The following is a 20,195-nucleotide window of genomic DNA, read 5'->3' as shown; positions in this document are numbered from 1 at the left end:
CTTTAAAAAATTTTTGAGATAGGGTCTTGCTCTGTTGCCCAGGATGGAGAACAATCATAGCTCACTGCAGCCACGACCTCCTGGGCTCAAATGATCCTCCCACCTCAGCCTCCCGAGCAGCTGAGACCACTTGTGCTTGCTAGGATGCCTGGCTAATTTTTAATTTTTTTGTAGAGATGAGGTCTCACTATGTTGCCTAGGCTAGTCTCAAACTGCCAGGCTCAAGCAATCCTCTTGCTTCAACCTCCCAAAGTGTTGGGATTACAGGCATGAGCCACTGCACCTGGCCTAGCGGACTTCTGAAGCATTAATCTGTTCTGTTACTTTCCAGCTAAAAACCAACAAGTGTCTGAGGACACAGTTTAAACTCCAAGATGATAGGGTCCTCCCTGACCTGGGCTCCCACCTACCCTCATGACCTCCTTTTGTGAAATGCTGAAGGGCTCTGCAGCTGGTTGTCTGGTACTGCTGGCCTTTGCTTTCTATTTAGCATGTTCCTTCTCCCACAAAACAAAATCACATTCTCACTATGCCCTGTTCATTCTTCAGGCCTATCTTCTGGGAAACTTTTACTACATACCCCTCTCCCCCTAATCTGAGTGCCTGCTTTGCTCAGGTAGCATGTGTTCACTGGATAAATCCTTGATTCCTGGCACTGAGGCAGGGTTTCTGTTCCCAGGAAGCAGAGGCATACTATTCTGTGAAGGATTGACTGAGTTTCTCGTAATACCAAGCAGTATCTGAGGGAACAGATGTCTAGCTTAAAATCCTCCCTAGCACTTGTCATAGCAGTGCTACGTATTGCCTGTGAAGGAAGTTTAATAACTGCTGAAAGGTTCGATTAGCTTTATTTCATCAGGATTTGTTTGACTTTACAAATTGATTTGGGTTATTTCAACTTTTAGGTCTAGTCTTAAGTATAACTGGTACATATTCCTTCAAGCAGCCATTACACCTTTCATAAATTTATTATACACCTGCATTTTTATAACTATTATGCTTTTTAATTGTTGGCCACCATTTTTAGTGCTTCTGAATTGTTACGGTTCTCAAGCAGCAGTTGTCACCTTGGTTTTGAATTAATGCTGTGACGCTTGCTTCCAGGACCCCTATGGTGTAGCCGTGGGTGGAACTGTGGGGCACTGCCTGTGCACGGGATTGGCAGTAATTGGAGGAAGAATGATAGCACAGAAAATCTCTGTCAGAACTGGTAAGTCTTGAAAATTACAAATCAGATAACATTTTAGAATCACTGAGAGATTAAAAGGTGTTAGCTTTGATTATTTAAATTTCTGCTGCTGAAGTATACTTGGTTTTTGTAATTACCTACCATCTCTTATAGAGGTATTAATCCTGGTATTGCAAATACGGACTTTTTTCACCTGTGTAGAAGTTAGCAAAATACAAAGTCATTTTTATCGAATTCGTAGTAGCTTCTTGTTAACATATTATCTTAGTAAAACAATTGTCATTTGGAAGTATAAGAAGTTTTTGGCTTTAAAAATGTGTCTTACAAGACTGGAATCATGTGGAGACCATATGTACTGATTCTGTTGAATATGTCCTGTGAAGCCACAGTTAGGTCTAGAGATGCAAGAATTGTCTCTTCGCTAGTCAGAAGACCTGAACATTTTCTTTTATAACTGGATTTTAAGATGAGTTATAGTTCTACTGTTGCTTGCCAGCACTGTCTGGATTTAATACAATCCTGTCATTTCTCAAAACAGTGCTGGAGAAAACCTGATTCTTAGTGTTCACAGTCAAGCATGTTAAGTATTGTTCCTTGTTATGTAAAAGGGGTTGAAGTGATTGTAATTTGTTTTCAAGGTTAGTTTAATAGATTGGAAGAATAATTGGCCGCCTCATCGGCTCCCTTTTCATTTTGTACGGTATCAAGGTATAGGAATTTTACTGTATTTGACTTTTTTTCTCTCTCTTCCAGTGACAATCATAGGAGGCATCGTTTTTTTGGCGTTTGCATTTTCTGCACTATTTATAAGCCCTGATTCTGGTTTTTAACAAGCTGTTTGTTCATCTATATTTAGTTTAAAATAGGTAGTATTATCTTTCTGTACATAGTGTACATTACAACTAAAAGTGATGGAAAAATACTGTATTTTGTAGCACTGATTTTGTGAGTTTGACCCATTATTATGTCTGAGATATAATCATTGATTCTATTTGTAACAAGGAGTTTTAAAAGAAACCTGACTTCTAAGTGTGGGTTTTTCTTCTCTCCAACATAATTATGTTAATATGGTCCTCATTTTTCTTTTGGTGCAGAACCGTTGTGCAGTGGGGTCTACCATGCAATTTTCTTTCAGCACTGACCCCTTTTTAAGGAATACAAATTTTCTCCTTCATCACTTAGGTGTTTTAAGATGTTTACCTTAAAGTTTTTCTTGGGGAAAGAATGAATTAATTTCTATTTCTTAAAACATTTCCCTGAGCCAGTAAGCAGTAGTTTAATCATTGGTCTTTTCAAAATTAGGTGTTTAAAAAAAGAGACATATATGATATTACTGTTATATCAATAACGTGGCACAACAAGAACTGTCTGCCAGGTCATTCTTCCTCTTTTTTTTTTAATTGGGTAGGACACCCAATATAACAACAGTCAATATTTGACAATGTGGAATTACCAAATTAAAAGAGAATACTATGAATGTATTCATATTTTTTCTATACTGAATAAACAATGTAACATAGATAACAATATAAATAAAAGTGGTATGACCAGTGCTTGTTTTTCCTTGTGTGTCATATACAATTATCAGTATTGATAGGCCAATTTCTAAAGCTGATGTAAAAACACTAACATATTAAATATTTGAGATATGCCTAAAGTAGCTAAACAGGAGCCAGGCATTGTTCGAAAGCATTGTCGCCCTTATAGTTCTGTGAGTTAGTAGGTACTAATATAAGGTTAAAAAAGAAAAAAACTAACTCACCCAAGGTTACATGGTAGAGTCACACCAGGCGGTTTAATTCCAGAGCCTAATGTCATTCATTATGCTAAGACTACCTCATTTTTTCATGGCAACTTCAGTCGTCACCCTCGTTTGAGTATATTCTGATTTGACTACTACTTCACCCAAGTAGCATAACAGCTGCTTTCTCTCAGCCTTTTATATTCTAGAATCATATGCAGTAACATTCCCATTAATAGCCTCACTAAATTGAAGGACAATTCTACAGAAACATCCATGTTATTTGTGTGAGGTATAATAGGAGACCCAGAGCAATTCAGGTTTATGAGCTACTACAAAGGTCCACAATGTAGTCTGCAATTTGAAGAGATTGTGAAAGAACCCAGTTAATCATCCAGCACTGTAGGATGCAGCAATTGTCCTACATGGTAACTCTGTGAGGAAGATGATAGCTACTACTGTGGAGATCTTAAGAGGGGTTTTCAGCTAAAAAGTAGCTTTTAAATGCCAAGTTAGAAGTAGCACATGTTGGTAAAAAAGGTCATATTTGTAGTTCTCTGCTATAGGAAGAAGTATCAAAGGGTAGAAAACAATGTCTGTGGATTAAGATAAACTCTGTGGTTAGACAGTCTATGTTGCCTTAGATTGTTTGTTATAAAGAGTGAGGAATTCTCACTAGTATTTTTTTTTTTTTTTTTTTTTTTGAGAGAGTCTCACTCTGTCGCCCAGGCTGGAGTGCAGTGGTGTGATCTTGGCTCACTGCAACCTCCACTGCCCGGGTTCAAGCAGTTCTCCTGCCTCAGCCTCCCGAGTAGCTGGGATTACAGGCGTGCACTACCACGCCTGGCTAATTTTTTGTATTTTTAGTAGAGATGATGGAGTTTCGCCATGCTGGCCAGGCTGGTCTCGAACTCCTGACCTTGTGATCCGCCCACCTCAGCCTCCCAAAGTGCTGGGATTACAGGCGTGAGCCACCATGCTTGGCCTACTAATACGTTTTGTTTGTTTGGAGACTATCTATCTCACTCTGTCACCTGGGCTGGAATGCAGTGGCGCAATCTCGGCTCACTGCAACCTCTGCCTCCTGAGTTCAAGCAGTTCTCCTGCCTCAGCCTCCCAAGTTGCAGGGATTATAGGCGCCCGCCACCACGCCTGGCTAATTTTTTTGTATTTTCAGTAGAGACAGGGTTTTACCATGTTGGCCAGGCTGGTCTTGAACTCATGACCTTAGGTGATCCACCCACCTCAGCCTCCCAAAGTGCTAGGATTACAGGCGTGAGCCACCGCACCCAACCGTTTTTTCTAATAATAACAGAAAAGACAATTCCTCATAGAGAGTAGCTGGCACCATCATCGTGTAACCTCAGTTCAGGTAGCTTGGTCCCATTACTAGCTTCATATGTGAATAAGAACAGCATCGCATTCTGAGGCACCACAATCTTGTAGCAGGACATAATTCCTCTGAGAATTTGGTAAGTCAGACCTAAGCTACAAGGTAAAAATCGCTACTGCAATAGGCTCCATTGTTGAATAAAAGAAAGGGAAATGTCATTGATAGTGATCTTAAAATATTTAATAGTCTTTAAAATCCAAAATGTGATTCTTACAAGTTATGTGCCACATGAAGCAGGTGTTATTTTTTGAGAAATGCAGGTGATAACTGAAAAACATAGCACTGAGGTATTTTTTATTTTTAAAATTGAAGGAAACAAAGTCTGGATCTAATTATTTTTACATTTACAAAAACTGCTACTGCTTGGCTCTTTTGCTATAAGTTTCGGTTCTGAATACATGACAAGAGTATGGGAAAGAGCAGAATAATAGTACACGCAGTTTTAAAAGCTATGCACATCATAACCTGGAATAATGATTACACAGCAAGAGGCCTGAGTGGAGGTAGGCTAACAACACATTTTGACTTTCTCCTCAAAGGATAGCTTTGAAAAACAAGTGTAACCAATTGTTACACCAAATTAAAATGGCAATATTAAATCGGTAACAAAACGATCCACATTTTATACAATATTGTATTTCCAAACATACATAGGTCATGAAAATCAGAGAACCTAATATAGCACCGTTGAAACCATTCATTATCCTTCATGCGTGTATGCAATTCAGAATTTCGGCAGAAGACAACAAATGGAAAATGCCACTTTTGTTTCTATAAATCAATTTGGATTTCAATTAAATCTTTGCCTTAGTAAAGGGTATTCTTATCTCAAGATCAATTAGCCGTTTTTAGCTCCACCGTTTTGGAAGTAAAAATGATGAGCTACATCTACTTTTTAATTTAAAACCAAGAACCAAGCAGTAAGGACAGCAATGTCAAGAATATCACATTGAGAACCACATAGAACATTATAAAGAATTTGGTGCATGTTTTAACAACTACCAACTGATGTTAACAATGAAAAATTTACAAAGGTAAAACTTTTTTTTTTTTTTTTTTGCACTGACTGGTTTCAATACAGCACTGAATTTAACTCATCTTTGGGCTTCAATCTTTACATAGAGTGAATATGAAAATGCCATACTGAGGCCTTCCCCAACTTAAACCATAGTAAAGATTTCAAAATCATTCCAGTATGGTCTGAATGGTAACTGTTCTGGCTGACACTTTTTTTTTTTTTTTTTTTTTTTTTAAAGACATTTCCTGGCCAATTTTTTTGCTTGAAGATGATTGTCTGGTTATACAAGACATCAATCTGAAGGTAACAACTTATTTTAACTACTGGCATAACCATTGCCAGCAGTGAACTTGCACTAGTCCAAGCCAACTCAAAAACACACATTATAAACATCTGAATGTCATTTTTAAAAGCGATGTCACAGTTTGTTTCCTAAGAAATTTAAAAGCTTTTATTTGAAAACATATCTTCAGTTTAACCCTCAGAGTTAAGAAATATTTTTTAGATCATTAAATTCAATTGTGGTTGACGTGCTTTAACTACCGTTCTCTAAGTTGTGTGCTATACCTAGCCTGTGGGACTCCATAGCTTCTCTGAGTCCTAAAGTGGAGGATTCTGTTCCAATGCTTGTGAGCAAGAAGGATCCTCGAATGTCTAGGTTTCCAATATTCCAACACTGCTTTACTGGGCAGTGCTGTGTATGGAAGTTTTGTTTTGTTTTCAAAGGACCAAGTAACTTGACACCATATTAAAGACAGCAAACATTTTTTGTAGAAGTTTACAGCCTGTATACATTATTCCACCAAATTTAAGAACTTTAAATGGATTTTAATATGGATATGATGACAGCCATTAAAAGATGCTATTTCTTATACTAACATTTCCCCAAATGGGCAAAATAGAGGCGGCATGTGCCATTGGTTCTGTCATACTGGCCTTTGGCTGTGTTGGGGAAGTAATCACACAAAAAGTGCCCATAAAACAAAGAAGGCAGCAAGTGAAACTAGAAAAAGGTTGGAACTGTATGAATCAGATTTGAAAGGAGTTATTTCTAAAATTCTTTCTTAGATGACTTGAGGAGGGAAGTGCAGGGGCATCTGGAGTTGGCCCCTCCACTGCCGTCCTGAAGTAAAGTAGATTCAGACTGTCCGTAAAGATTATCATGAGAGTTGGTGACTGCACCCCAAATCAGAGCCAGTTCTCTAAGAAGAATATGGTGCAAAACGAAACAAACCACACATTAAATACATGACACCGAAATCACTTTGATGAGAAAACAGAACACACAGGTATTTTAAAATATAAATAAATACATTTAGCCATTTTTATTCAAGAACCCCAGAGAACTGCTTTAAAAGCAATTGCTTCTTTGAACCCCTTTCTAAATTCTTTCATAAATACTTACTAGTTTGATTGTCACTTAATGCAGCACCTCAGTGTTTGCTGGTGGTGGTGATGGAATTTCACTTAGTTGTCTCTCCATAACCTATATCCTATTCCACTAAATAATGTTTCCCTGAGGAAACCCAGGCAGCTTACAAAATACTGTTATAAACACTCACAACAAAACCTGCAGAGTATTTTATTTAAGAAAAACAAGGAATGTAGTGTTATGACATAGGGGGGAAAAAACTATGCAAAACAGTCACATGGAAAGAAAGTATTTTAATTTTTAAAATCCAAGTTTGCTTAATTTCTTGTGAACTGTTCAACACTGTTTTAAATATCCTGAATAACTGTGCCAACAAAATTCATCCCCAGTGTTTCCACAGGAGACATTAAAATTAAAGACCAAATTATACTATTTTTTTCCTTTAACCAAAGTAGTCTTTTTCTCAGACCTTTTTGTGCAAAAATATTACAAGAGCAATTCAAATGGAAATGCTGAAATGACATGCCAACATTTCAGGGCACATTTAAAACACTCAGAATAATTCTTGAAATTATTATATTCTAAAATATTACTAGCAATCACTTTTAGATTAGTTCTGTACATCTACTCACACGGATGCAGTTTTCCTAGACCTCTGAAAAATAAACAGGCTCATTGGTCTCTTTTGGTGTCCACACAATAGGCAAGATAGGTTTACAATAGTGTTTAAATCAAACTAGGCATCTACAATCTCTTGACTCCACCACATTCAAAACAAAAATCAAAGTTCATTTGGCTATCTTGAAATCACTCCCATAAACCAACTACGGTTCACTGGACCTAAACATTTCTCAGAAATGTGTCATTTTATATAATTTCACCTAAGTAAGTGATGATTTGGGGATCCTTTAGAAATGGTTAACGCCTAAGAATAAACTTTATCAAAATGAGTAATTGCAATAAAGTGCTTGTTACATTTCAAAATGATGCTTTTAGACTGTGGTATGTTGTTTTAAAAGTGTGTGCTATTCCTTCCGTAAAGGATCCCCAGGCATGAGAGTTGGGTCTTCTCACCTGTCTCATAAAGCAGCAGCACTATCTTTTGGTAGGCTGACAATAGGCACATTACCCATGCGGATGAGGCTATACTAGTGCTATGGCAAAAGGGGAAGTAAATTAGAAAAGTGGGAGGCATGTAGAGGGTTCCTATTATACTCATAGTTATATACAAATATATTAAATATACTATAAAAATAGTCGATTCTATTCCTTTGCAATTACTTCAGAAGCTCCTTTTAGAAGAAAGCTCACCCAATCCAAACTTAAAAGGTTCTCTTTCTCCAAACACTTAAAATGGCAAGTGCCTTTGTGCTGTTTCTTCTCTACCATTCAAAAATTCCAATCAGCTTGTCCTGGCTAGAAAGACTCACTCAGCAACATTAATATCCAGTGTTTACCCCCTTCCAACAGGGACTCCTGTGGGACTAAGGGCCACAGGTAATTGGAAAGGTTATAGACTTGAATGCGTTTTACACAAATATTCATCAACAAACTTTCAATTACCAAAGAAACAGAAAGAAAAAAGCAGAAATACTAAAGTAAAATGCTATTTGCATTCCACTTTTAAAAAGTTTGCCTCAATGTAGTGGAAACATCTGAAAACATGTTGAGTAATATCCAGTTTAAAAGAATTTTCACTTGTCTGCGTAGAGTACTATTTTAAGGATCCCTTTCTAAGGCTTCCTGAACAAGGGTTCTTCTCCCTTCAACAGTGCTCTTGATGGAGCTGGACTGCTTCAGTGCTCCTGGCGTCAAGCAGACTGCTTTAAGGCAATGACCAACAACTACAGCACTTCTGAAGACCAAACATTTTCACTATTTTGCACTGAATATTCTATAACAAACTATTCCAAATCACTGGCATCTTGTTATTACTATTCCATTCCTAAGCCAGATATAAATGACAAAGGAGAGCACAGCACTGTCAAGTTACCCCCGGAATTTGGGATGCTCGAAGGCTAGACTGTAGTATTTACTCACATGCTACCTGCATCTCCCATACTTGTTCCTCCAATATTTTCCATTCAAAAAATGAAGTACTTTTTAAGTGTCTGGGTTCTGGTTTGACACCACTCTAAGGAGCAACTTTATTAACCCTTGTAGTTCTCACTTGCATTTGTTAAACAATACTGACTCTCTCAAAACTATGATAACTGCAAGTCCAAAGCACGGTAACTGCAGAGTAGCTAGCATTTTTCCTGAAACTCAGTAGTTTCTTACCTAAAAAGTACCACCCAGAATAAGTGTTTTTAAGAAAGTGAGAATAAAGCACAGGGAAGACTTTTTTTTTTTTTTTTTTTAAAGCTGGAAGGTGTTTCTATTTGGTATCTTTAAATGCTATAGATTTGGGATTTTAACTAACAGCTTTGGCTATAGAAATGAAGAACAGACACTGCTGAATCTTCATTTGAATGCTCAAGTTTCATGGGGCAGGGTGGGGGGCGGGATAGCTTTGCAACCCAAATTTAAGACAATCAGGAGGAAAACAAAGCAGCAAAGAGGCAGCTGGTGCTTACTACCTCTTCCACTACTACGCTTCAGACTGACAGAAAAGCAGCTAGCTGCTTCTTTAAATTAGCAATGGTTAATTCTAAGCAGGAAAAGATGAGCTGCGAAGAACAGTAAGAATCATAAAGGAAAATTTTAATTTTTTCCCCTATTTGTGGAGATGGGAAATAATTGAAGGGGCTGGAGTAGGACAATGTGAGTAAACAGTTTAGACGTTTACCTGGGGCTTGTCTTATGCTTTGTTGCTGTCAACCTAAGTAGTACTCACAGTTCACCATCTTTTAAGGGTGGTATGTAGAGGACAGGCCTCAATATAATAGTTCTTCATATCTTTTGTTAGCTAAATCCATATCACTAGGTATTGCCAATAAATAAATGAGGCACAACTCAGATATATATGGAATGGCATAAGGTCAAGAAAGGCAATTTGAAAGGGGAGAAGAACAATGCTATTGCCATATTCCACAACATCCCCCTTGTCTGTGTACATATGCTCAGGTACATACATATTCTGACAACTATTCTTGATATTCATGGGAATGTGGGAAATCTCTACTGGATGGTCATTTAGCTAGAAGAGCTCCTTGATATGTTAATTACTGATTGATATCTAGTCGCACTTCTTTTGTAGAAGGGTAAGTACCAATTTTCTTTGGTTGTTTCCTTTTTCAACATTAATGTTCAAAGTAATTGTAGCCAGGTAGAATTTTCTGCAGAAAGACAAAGTATATGCCTTAAGGATAACAGCAAAGCAGAGGACAGAGAAGTCTTAAGAACTGGCTTAGCATTCCCCTGACCTCTTTACCTAGCAATTCTGCATTAGGTTAATCTTCATTGTTCAGAACCTTTTCTGTTTTAACAACCTCAACTCTGTTACACATTTTCTTTTGAGGTCAATTTTGATTTATTACACTTGTCCTCTCCTCCCTTTCCTCAGTAATAACATTTTTTATATTCTAATAATGTATTTTCTACTAATCCTCTTTTGTTCTATCACTGTAAATTTCGTTAGTACCATAAAATCTGTAAAATGTTTTTTAAATGTATGTAACTTGTATTGGAATTTATTACTTTTAGAATATGATATTGCCAAAGGAAATCTTAGTTCACGTTTAGAAGGCATGTGAGTTACGATATTCTAATGTAGTGAAGGCATAGCCAAATCCCTACCCCTTCTTTTTTCTTTGTAGGAATATCAAGATCATATTGAGCAAATATTTCTGGTAAATTCTTAAATGACTAAAGAAAAATGCTGATTTAGGAAACAATTTTAGGATCACATTAATAACTATGATAGTGTTAGGTTGTCATCTTTTATTTCTAAATTATTTGTACCTCCAGTCCAAGAGACTGATAGCAGTCTTCAGAGGAACTTATTAGGAGACTAATAATGACACTGACACCCACATGCTGTTAAAAAGGTACTAAGGTTTCAAAACTGCTACAGAAACCGGACAATGACTTCAAGATGGTGAGTTATCACCTGAATTAAAATCAAGGCACTATGGGGTTTTTTCCCCTCAAATAACCCTGAATCATTTCTGACTAAAAGAAGCATTGAAATTGTGAAGGATAATAAAAAAGATTTCAACAAATCCCAAAAGTTAAAATTCCCATGATTGAGAATGTTAAAAAGTGCCTAAGATGTTTTGTGTGCAAATTTTACCTCTATAACTGAAACATTCTTGAAATTACTTTCAGGCTTGTTGAAAACCATTTACGCAAATATTTCCAACTATGAACTATAACAAAATATGCAATCAAAACTCCCAACCACCTAAAATAAAGCAGTGCAAATCCTATTTTCAAACATAATTGAAAAATAATGAAATGAGGGATATTTCTGAATAACTTGAAAATCCTGTTGTATCAATAATTTAACCTGAAAAAAAAAATCCATTCCCAGCAGCACATCATACCTCACTGAACAAACTGTGACATCACAGCCAAAGTATGAACAAAAAAACTTGTGCCCCGGAAAAGTGAACAGAACACTACTGTGTTGTAAACAAAAGGAAAAACAGAGGATGGATCAGTTTGCACATGGTGTCAGAATTTCAGGAAAGGTGCTCACACCTGTAAGGAAGAGATAACGCTTTCATGCAGCATACAAAATGTTTTGCTTTCTCTCATCTAGACATATACATATTTTTACATCATCTGTACATAGAGAATTTGAACCCACACAACATTCTGAAAGTAATTACTGTTCCATCATTATCTGAAAAGGGAGAGGGGTTGGGGGAGGGGGTCGCTACCAAGTCTACTGGACTGTCTTCATGGCATCACTGTAAGCAAACCCCTGACATGGCAGTGGTATGTCCTCTGTAACACTTGATAAGAGGCACAGAACCACTAAAAGTTACTAACATCATTAGTGCCTTTCTGATTCCCTGGAGGTCATTTCATAGCTGAGCTTCTTAATATTTGGCAATATATTCTTTTTCCATCAAAAAATATCCAGGCACCTAAAACACTGTCAGAACTGGCTATGCCCCTATGATCACCTCCTGCTGGCTGGTATTTAATGTACATCTGTAGCACTAGGCAGCATTTTCTCTGCCAACTAATTCCAGGAACTAGAACACTCAATACTGCATCTCATGAAACTGCTGGAACTTTCCCTCCTTTCCTCAGGTCATCTGAGTAACTCTTAATGGGCCATCCCCTTCCTCCCTTGATGTCAAGAGAGGAAGCACGTGTGCTACTGTGGTTGAACCTTGGAAGGGTCGGGCAAGCTGTCAGTCCTGTGCCGGCTGAGTTGCTGCTGTTGCTGAGACTGATGTTGCTGGTGATGTGACTGAGGGAAGGTGCTTTGTTGTAGAGGAAATGCAGCAGAGAGAATGAGTTGAGTTGAGGGATTCCCATGGAGCAACCTAGAAGTCTAAAAAACAAATGGATTATGCAGCATTGCTTTACTCCCTTTATGGCACCCACATAATAGTTACTCACACTCTCCCCTGTCCATAGGGACAAAATCCTTAAAATTCTACATAATGCATATCACTTTCACTCTCTGGTTTAAAAATTCTAATTTGGAAAATGCTTATGAGGCCTTCCCTCTTTCTGAAAGTATGAGAGAGTTTCATTTTTTAAAGGAATCTGAGCTACAGATTTTATGGTATAGAAAGCAATCTATATCTTGAGCCAAATCACACATGTTCTTTCACTTTATGTCCTAAAGACCCATATTTTAGATTATAAAATTTGAGCATAGTTATGACTATATGAAAAACAAATACTCTGAGGCCAGACAGACAATGCCTTCTGCACACAGGTTCGCTCAGCTGGTTAGAGCGGCACAGTTAAGTGGCCAGGAGCCTGGGCCCTGAGGTAGACTGAATGGTTCAAACTTGGGCTGCCCTACTTACCACATGTGTGACTTGGTCAAGCTGTTTACTTCTCTGGGCCGCAGTTTCTTTCTTTAGAAAACAGGAATAACAGTGCCTACCACATTGGGTTCTTAATAAAGATTAAATATTAATATTATTTAAAAGCATCATAAATATGAAGGCAAAGTTGCAGCCTTAGGTCCGATAAGCAGCAGTGTGGTATAAAGACAGACAAAACAAAACAAAATGAAAAAAGGCACAGGATTTGCAGACAGAAGCCCTGCATTTGAGTTTTGCTCTGCCATTTACATAAGTAAGCTGTGTGACTCTGGGCAAGACTCAAATAGATGAGCCTCTGTTCCTTTCACCAAATTTGTACTTCTGACATGCTGTTCATTAATGTAAAACTCTCCGATACAAAAAAACGTTAACAGAAAGAACGTGAATTTTTACAATGAAAGTCCTTTCCCCATTACTGACAGTACAACTTGATGCAGGGTTCTTAATTTCAAAATGGAGCTGTGGTGGGCAACTTTTGCAAATGTATATGAAAGAAACATGCACAAACACACACACAAAAGAGCAAATCCCTGACAAACCTTAAAGACTACTACACTTTGTCAAGGACCTTCAGAGTTTTCTTTCTCTCTTTGTTATTAGGAAAAGCTGTGTAAGGCAAAGACTTGATACTTATGAGCCTTATAAGATTATAACAGGAGCATGTTTTAAAACTAGGTATTACATAATTTAGAAAAGCCAAATTGTGTATTTATTACCTACATACAAGTGTATTTATGAGGGGTATTGCCTATCTTATTTCTCTGTGGGTCCTATGTCTTTGGGATGCCTTTTTTTTTTTTTTTTTTTGAGAATGTTTATTCTTTTAAGGGCCTTTGTTCCTTGACATACTTAGAAGACTGAGATGTTAAGGCAGGTCCTCTCCTTTTTTTAGCTTATGCTTAATTCTCATTGGATACATTTTCCCTACATAATAATTTAGAACTTGTTTTAAATTGTTGTTATTTCTTTATTTGTAATAGTAGCTACCCCAGTTATGTCTGCAGCATAGGCTTAAGGTCTAAAAGACTGTATGACTCTCAGATATTTAGGCAACTAGCCTGTTTTAGTTTTCTACATCACAAAGACAAGGATTATATTTGGACCAGGACACAAAGGGTGACAAATTAAGACTATATTTATGCCTGAATATAGAGTACAATAATCACATCACATGTTATATAACCCAGAAATTGATGATAAGTGCCCGGCCTAGATGAAGTGGTCTCTAGTACACATACAGACTAGCCTACATTCAAAATTGCTCCAGCTAGGCCAGAAGGGGAAAAGGTAGATTTCTAGTGAGGATCCTGAGGTCCAGATAAGGGTTTTGTACATTTCTCTGCTGAGGATCTTGCCTAGTGACTTTCTTCTGTATCCTATAGATAAGGAGAGCCTGTCTGATTCACTACATGATATCTGTGTCTATATTTTGGCTAATCCAAGTGTCTATTACATTTGTCAATATAGCGGTCACAAATAACAGCTAGCCATGTGCCTTGTCTTATATTCAGTGATTTACAAGCATTATTAATCCATGAGGTATCAATTATTATGACCTCCACTTTACACGTGACGTTTACCAAGGGTAAGCAACCTGCCAAAGGTCACGCAGTACGTGGTGCAGCAGTGACTCAACCCCAAGGCAGCTAGACTTTACAGCCCAAGTTCTTAGCTATACATATACTTAGCTCATAGATATACTACACCTCCATGGTATTTCTCCTCTGATATTAATTTACAACTTAAAAATTATAATAAGATTGAATTCAACAAAATAATTTAAGGTAACACCTATACTAGTAAAAAGAAATCCCTGCTCTGTACAGAGCAGAGTTTATGGTTGGCTAGAAAAAGGAGGAAAGAGGTGTTTGCTTAAGTTCCAGAAACTCTAGCCAGAGACTGAGAAAACAGGTGGGCAGGAAGTAGGCCACTCACTCTATCCAGCAGTTCTGATAACTGGGTATGCCCAATGGCACGTCTAAAGTCTTCCAACGACTGAGCAAGGGAAGAAAAAAAATCGCCAACCAGAACAAGCTTTCTATCTTTGTAGAGATTTAAACTGTACAATAAGCTTTTGTGAATTTTTCACATCACTCACAAATCTGTTCACTTAATGCTTAATTTCATTACATGAAAGTAAATGAGTTTGAAGCAGCTTCCCCATGGGGAGAATTACCTGTAAAAATTGTTGCGGTGGCTGGGTCAGCTGAGCCTGAGACGGTTGCTGAACTGAAGTGAGCTGCTGTTCCTGGGAGCTCTGCTGCTGCTGCTGCTGCTGCGTTACTGACAATGTCTGTGACTGTTGCTGTTGTGTAGCAAAAGTAGGATATGCAGTCACCACCTGGCCCATAAGCATAGTACTAGGTACCATGACTGCCCCACAAGCTACAGGAGCAGTCACTAATTTGGTCACAAGTTGTTGACCTTGAGAAAATCTGTTAGAAGAAAGAAGGAAAAAAATTGGAGTCCAAAGTACAAGGTATACATCATAAAACGCAGTGGAGTAAATACTTACCTAAGATAATACCCAATGACATTGCCAGTTTGTTTTTCAAGGTCTGTATATTCCTACTTTGTTTCATTTTAAAAGATTCCCTTTGGTATAACAGTAAAACAAAAAATTCATACAGCAAGATCAATGTGTAACAAAAATACAAAACGTCTTTGGATATCCACATTCAAAAGAATAAAGTTAGATCCTTACCTCACATCATAGACAAAGATTAACTTGAAATGGACCAAAGACCAAAACATAAGAGCTAATGCTATAAAACTCTTAGAAGAAAACATAGGGGAAAAGCTTCATGACATTGGATTTAGCAATAATTAGCAGCTGGAATTAGCAATAATTTCTTGGATATGATACCAAAAGTACAGGCAACAAAAGAACAGATAAACAGATAAACTGGACTGTATCAAATTAAAAATCTTGTGAATCAAAGGGCACTATCAACAGAGTAAAAAGGTAACTGTCCCATCCCACAGATGGGAGAAAATATCTGCATATCATCCTTCTGATAAGGGATTAGTAACCAGAATGTCTAAGAGCTCCTTCAACTCAACAACAATCAACCCAATTAAAAAAATGGGCAAAGGTCAAACTTGAACAAACACTTCTCCAAAGAAGATACATAAATGGCTAACATCACTAATCATTAGGGAAATACAAATCAAAACCACAACAAGAGGCTACTTTATACCCATCAGGATGGCTATTATAAAAAACAAACAACAATAGAAAATGACCAGTGTTGGCAAGCAAGTAGAGAAACCTTGTGCAGTGCTGGTGGGAATGTAAAAATGGTGCAGCCACTATGGAAAACAGTATGCAGTTCCTCAAAAAATTTACTATAGGATTACTATATGAAGGAATTCCACTTCTGCTTATATAACCCCCCAAAATGAAAGCAGGGACTCAAAGAGATATTTGTACACCCATAATCATAAGCAGCATTATTCACAGGAGCCAAAAAGTGGAAGTAACCCAAGACTCCATTGACAGACGGAATGAATAAGCAAAACATAGTAGAGTAGAATATTACTTAGCCTTAAAAAGGAAAGAAATTCTGACAATTGCTGTAACATGGATGAACCCTGAGAACATTATCCTAAGTAAAATAAGCCATTCACAAAAGGACAAATACTGTATGATTCCATTTATATGAGGTACTTAGACTAGTCCAATTTACAAGGACAGAAAGTAGAATGGTGGTTGGGGAGAGAAGAATGGGGACTTGTATAATGGGTATGGAGTTTCTGTTTGGGAAGATGAAAAAAGTTCTGGAAATGGTTAGGGGAGATGGTAACAATCGTACTCAATGACAATGAACTGTATACTTTAAAACGGTTAACATGGTAACTTTTATGTCATTTGTATTTTTCCACAATAAAAATTTTTTTAAATCTATAAAAAAAAAACCTTTTTCTTTTTATAAAATTACTAGGTACTAGGGGTGTCAGATATATGTGGCACATGATTCATCTGCTACACTGGCACACAGTTCATGAATAAACAAAGCTATTATAATGTATTTTTTAAACTCTAGGTTTATAGAAGAAATTTACACAAAATTGTAGCTTACAAATTTAATTCAAAACCAAATGACATTCTAACAGTGAATAAAAACTCCTCTCAATTTATAAATTCATCAACGCAGCATAGCGTCCTCTGTGCTAGAATTCATTAATTTTTCCCTCTTTCCCTGCTTCCTTTTGCTTTTTGAAATGAAAGAACAATAACCCCAAAAAAATGATGCTTCTTTGTGGAACAATATTATTTCCATTTGCCTTTTCTGTGAGATGAAGTTTATAACATTGGTCATTACAGTGAGATATGACCCTAACATAGATGTGGCATGACATAACTGTATTTACAAACTGTTTAAAGTATGTAACAATATTACACTTAGTACAGATCTTGACAATAAAATACTCTATTTTATATACTACACAACCAAATACTTTAATGCAAAACAAAAAAGAATTAAAATTGTCCATATTAAAAAAGTCCAAAGAAATAAGTAATATTTACAAAGTACACTTAGTCACAGAAGTACTAAGTGCTGATTTCTCCATAATCTTAAATTAATATCTGAATTAGCCCATGGCTCACTGGTAAATGTGATAAGAATATTTTCTTTAATCTGCTTTCGTGTAACTCACACTTCTGCAGCTTTGTATACTCTGGGCTCCCTCTGCCCAGAATGCCTCCCTAGACTCCATGCCACACCCACATCCAAAGCCAAGCTCAAGTCTTGAAGAGTCAGGGCAAGTATCTCTGCCTTGGTGAAGCTTTCCTGACCACACCTTTATTCACCTGCTTGCCTCAACCCATGAAACTGCTTACAAAAACAAAACAAAACACAACAAAACACAACAAAAAACTGCTCACTTCCTCCTTTCTAAAGACCTCTGAAGTATTCATCACACCAAACAATACCGATTTATCTTTCTATTGCTTTTACTAGTTTGGTCTTTCCCTTGGGGAAGGGACGATGCCATACTCATCTAGGTAGGCCTTCAAATGTTTGCTAAGATGTGGTTTCTGTCCCCCTCAAAAACTAGATGTTCAGGGAAACTCAAAACCACAATTAAATATCACCTTACCCAGCCAGACTGGCCATTACTAAAAAGTCAAAAAACAATAATGTTGGCACAGATGTGGTGAAAACACTTACACACTGCTGGTGGGAACGTGAGATTTCTCAAAGAACTAAAAGTAGATCTACCATTTGATCCAGCAATCCCACTACTGGGTATCTACCCAAAGGAAAAGAAGTCACTGTATCAAAAAGACACCTGCATACATATGGCTATCGCAGTACAATTCACAATTCCAAAGATATGGAATCAACCTAAGTGCCCATCAACCAATGAGTGGAGAAAGAAAATGTGGTATGTATACACCATGGCCTACTACTCAGCCATAAAAAAAGAATAAAATAATGCATTTTGCAGCAACTTGGATGGAGCTGGAGGCCATTATTCTAAGTGAAGTAACTCAGGAATGGAAAACCAAACACCATATATTCTCACTTGTAAGTGGGAGCTAAGCTATGGGTACAGCAAAGGCATACAGAGTGATATAATAGACTTTGGAGGAGGATGGTGGGGGTGAGGGATAAAAAACTACATATTGGATAGAATGTGCACTACTCAGGTGATCAGTGCACTAAAATAAGTCATAGATGGTTGCTTTTCCAGAGCAGTCCACAAAACCTTCCTGTAATACATGCTTAAGCACTCAAGCACTGAAATGAAGACACCAAGGTCTGTGTTCAGAGCTCCCTTCCTCATCACCTTAACTAGCTATAGATCCCTTGGCTAATTACTGAAAACTCACTTTTTTCTTATCTGGGAAATAAAAGGAGGCCCTCATATACATTTTCTTTTAATAAATGACTATTTGAGATAATATATTTTGAGCATTTAACAAACTTAAAAAAGGTAAGCTACCCTAACCACTGTTACTACATGGAAATTCTCTAGCATCTATATTGAAAAGACAAAAGCTTCACAGTGACACAGAGCCTGTCATAAACCTTTTCTAACAGTGTGCTGTAGAATTTGTATTCTATAATATTTTGTAGCATATTTTTGGACAAGAAAAAAAATTTGTTGTTACCCTTTAATTATGAAGTCTTTAAACAATGAATACATTCAGTGTTTTTATTTCAAATTTAAGAACATTGGCTGCAGTGAGCATCTCATTAAAATCACATTAAAAAATTTGATTAAGAAATCAAATTATTGTTTTCTAATCAATCGGTTTACAATTTTCAAAATAACAAATGAAATATGACAACTACCTTATCTGCCTGTCCTGAGTGAATGTAGTTACTGCAGCACTCTGGGTGCTGTTTTGTGGCATACTAGATGGAATCTGGACCATGCTTCCGGCTGCAGGCTGAGAAATCACCATAGTGTTATACAGTGGGGCTGTAAGAGTGCTCTGTGTCTGACTGGGTAGAGATGTTTGCTGACTGTGCCCACTCAGTACATTTTGTTGACTCTGTTAAAAATAAAGAGATTTTATAGACAGATTAACTGAAAATAATTATTTGGGAAGTATGCTAGAATTCACCATTCTAACAATATGACAATATGACAGAGAAAGAAGCAGCAGGATATATTACTCTGGGGGAAATATAACCACAAAGGAATGACTCGTGGTAACTGAGAATGAATTAGTCTTGAATATCTTGCTGGAAGGCAAGCTATGACTTTAGAAAGGAGTGTGATTGTAATAGAGATGATATAAAATATACTCAAAGAATTTCTGTTAAATGCCCAAAGTGAATGACTAATTAGTGGGCATTTTTCTATTTTTCATTTAAATCCTTGGGATTTATAGTCACAGATCTACAGTAATTACCAACATTTTCTGGAATATTCAATAAACCATTATGCCCCCTCCCCCAACAGTCTATTCTGCACATATGGGAACAGGCTTCCTGGTCAGCCTCTTGAGCAAGTCATACCTTTTAAACATACAGAAATAGTCTAAGTTACAAGAACTTGGTATAACTACTAGACTACATCTTTAAACAGATTGTGACATATTTTAAAGCTCAGCCAGGCGCAGTGGCTCACACCTGTAATCCCAGCACTTTGGGAGGCTGAGGTGGGCGATCACCTGAGGTCAGGAGTTCGAGATCAGCCAGGCCAACATGGTGAAACCCCATCTCTACTAAAAATACGAAAATCAGCCTGGCATGGTGGTGGGTGCCTATAATCCCAGCTACTTGGGAGGTTGAGGCAGGAGAATCGCTTCAACCCAGGAGGCGGAGGTTGCAGTAAGCTAAGGTCACGCCATTGCACTCCAGCCTGGGCAACAGGAGCAAAACTCCGTCTCAAAAAAAAAAAAAGAAAAGAAAAAGCTGAAAATATTTGATACTAACATGATTTGCACAAAATATTTTAATCACTCTCAATACTATACTTTCTAAATACTATTAAATTTTGAAATGATATTTTATCATTAGAGCTTTATTTCTGCTTCAGCAATAGTGTGCCTTCCAAC

General features: G+C 37.2%; 2 protein-coding genes across 26 annotated transcripts in view; one reads left to right on the top strand and one right to left on the bottom strand.

Moving 5' to 3' along the window:
• Window positions 1-20,195, top strand: part of TMEM165 (transmembrane protein 165) — a 57,117-nt gene that overhangs the window by 27,336 nt on the left and 9,586 nt on the right. For 3 of the 4 annotated variants that reach the window (XR_010156605.1, XM_001145009.8, XM_016951720.4), the window contains exons 5-6: window positions 1,105-1,210; window positions 1,943-2,742. Coding sequence is in view for 3 of the 4 variants with exons in the window: in XM_001145009.8 (XP_001145009.1) it covers window positions 1,105-1,210; window positions 1,943-2,019 (183 nt within the window). In the remaining variant the exon portion in view is untranslated. Of the gene's footprint in view, window positions 1-1,104; window positions 1,211-1,942; window positions 2,743-20,195 lie in introns of those variants that run through there. The other variant, XM_016951719.4, reaches the window with a different exon arrangement.
• The window catches only part of CLOCK (clock circadian regulator), a 119,016-nt gene continuing 103,302 nt past the window's right edge, over window positions 4,482-20,195 (bottom strand). For 17 of the 22 annotated variants that reach the window (XM_054683124.2, XM_063809629.1, XM_063809622.1 and 14 more), the window contains 3 exons: window positions 18,982-19,184; window positions 14,850-15,108; window positions 6,908-12,165 (listed from right to left, as the gene is read on the bottom strand). In XM_054683124.2, coding sequence (XP_054539099.1) covers window positions 11,986-12,165; window positions 14,850-15,108; window positions 18,982-19,184 — 642 coding nt within the window. In that variant the 3' untranslated portion in view covers window positions 6,908-11,985. Of the gene's footprint in view, window positions 12,166-14,849; window positions 15,109-18,981; window positions 19,185-20,195 lie in introns of all 22 variants that reach the window. The other 5 variants (XM_001144028.7, XM_054683125.2, XM_016951714.3 and 2 more) reach the window with 2 other exon arrangements.

Source organism: Pan troglodytes, chromosome 3 (assembly GCF_028858775.2).
Source record: "Pan troglodytes isolate AG18354 chromosome 3, NHGRI_mPanTro3-v2.0_pri, whole genome shotgun sequence".
Classification (NCBI taxonomy): domain Eukaryota; kingdom Metazoa; phylum Chordata; class Mammalia; order Primates; family Hominidae; genus Pan; species Pan troglodytes.
The sequence above is the reverse complement of the archived record's forward strand: the minus strand, read 5'-3'. Positions and strand labels throughout refer to the sequence as shown.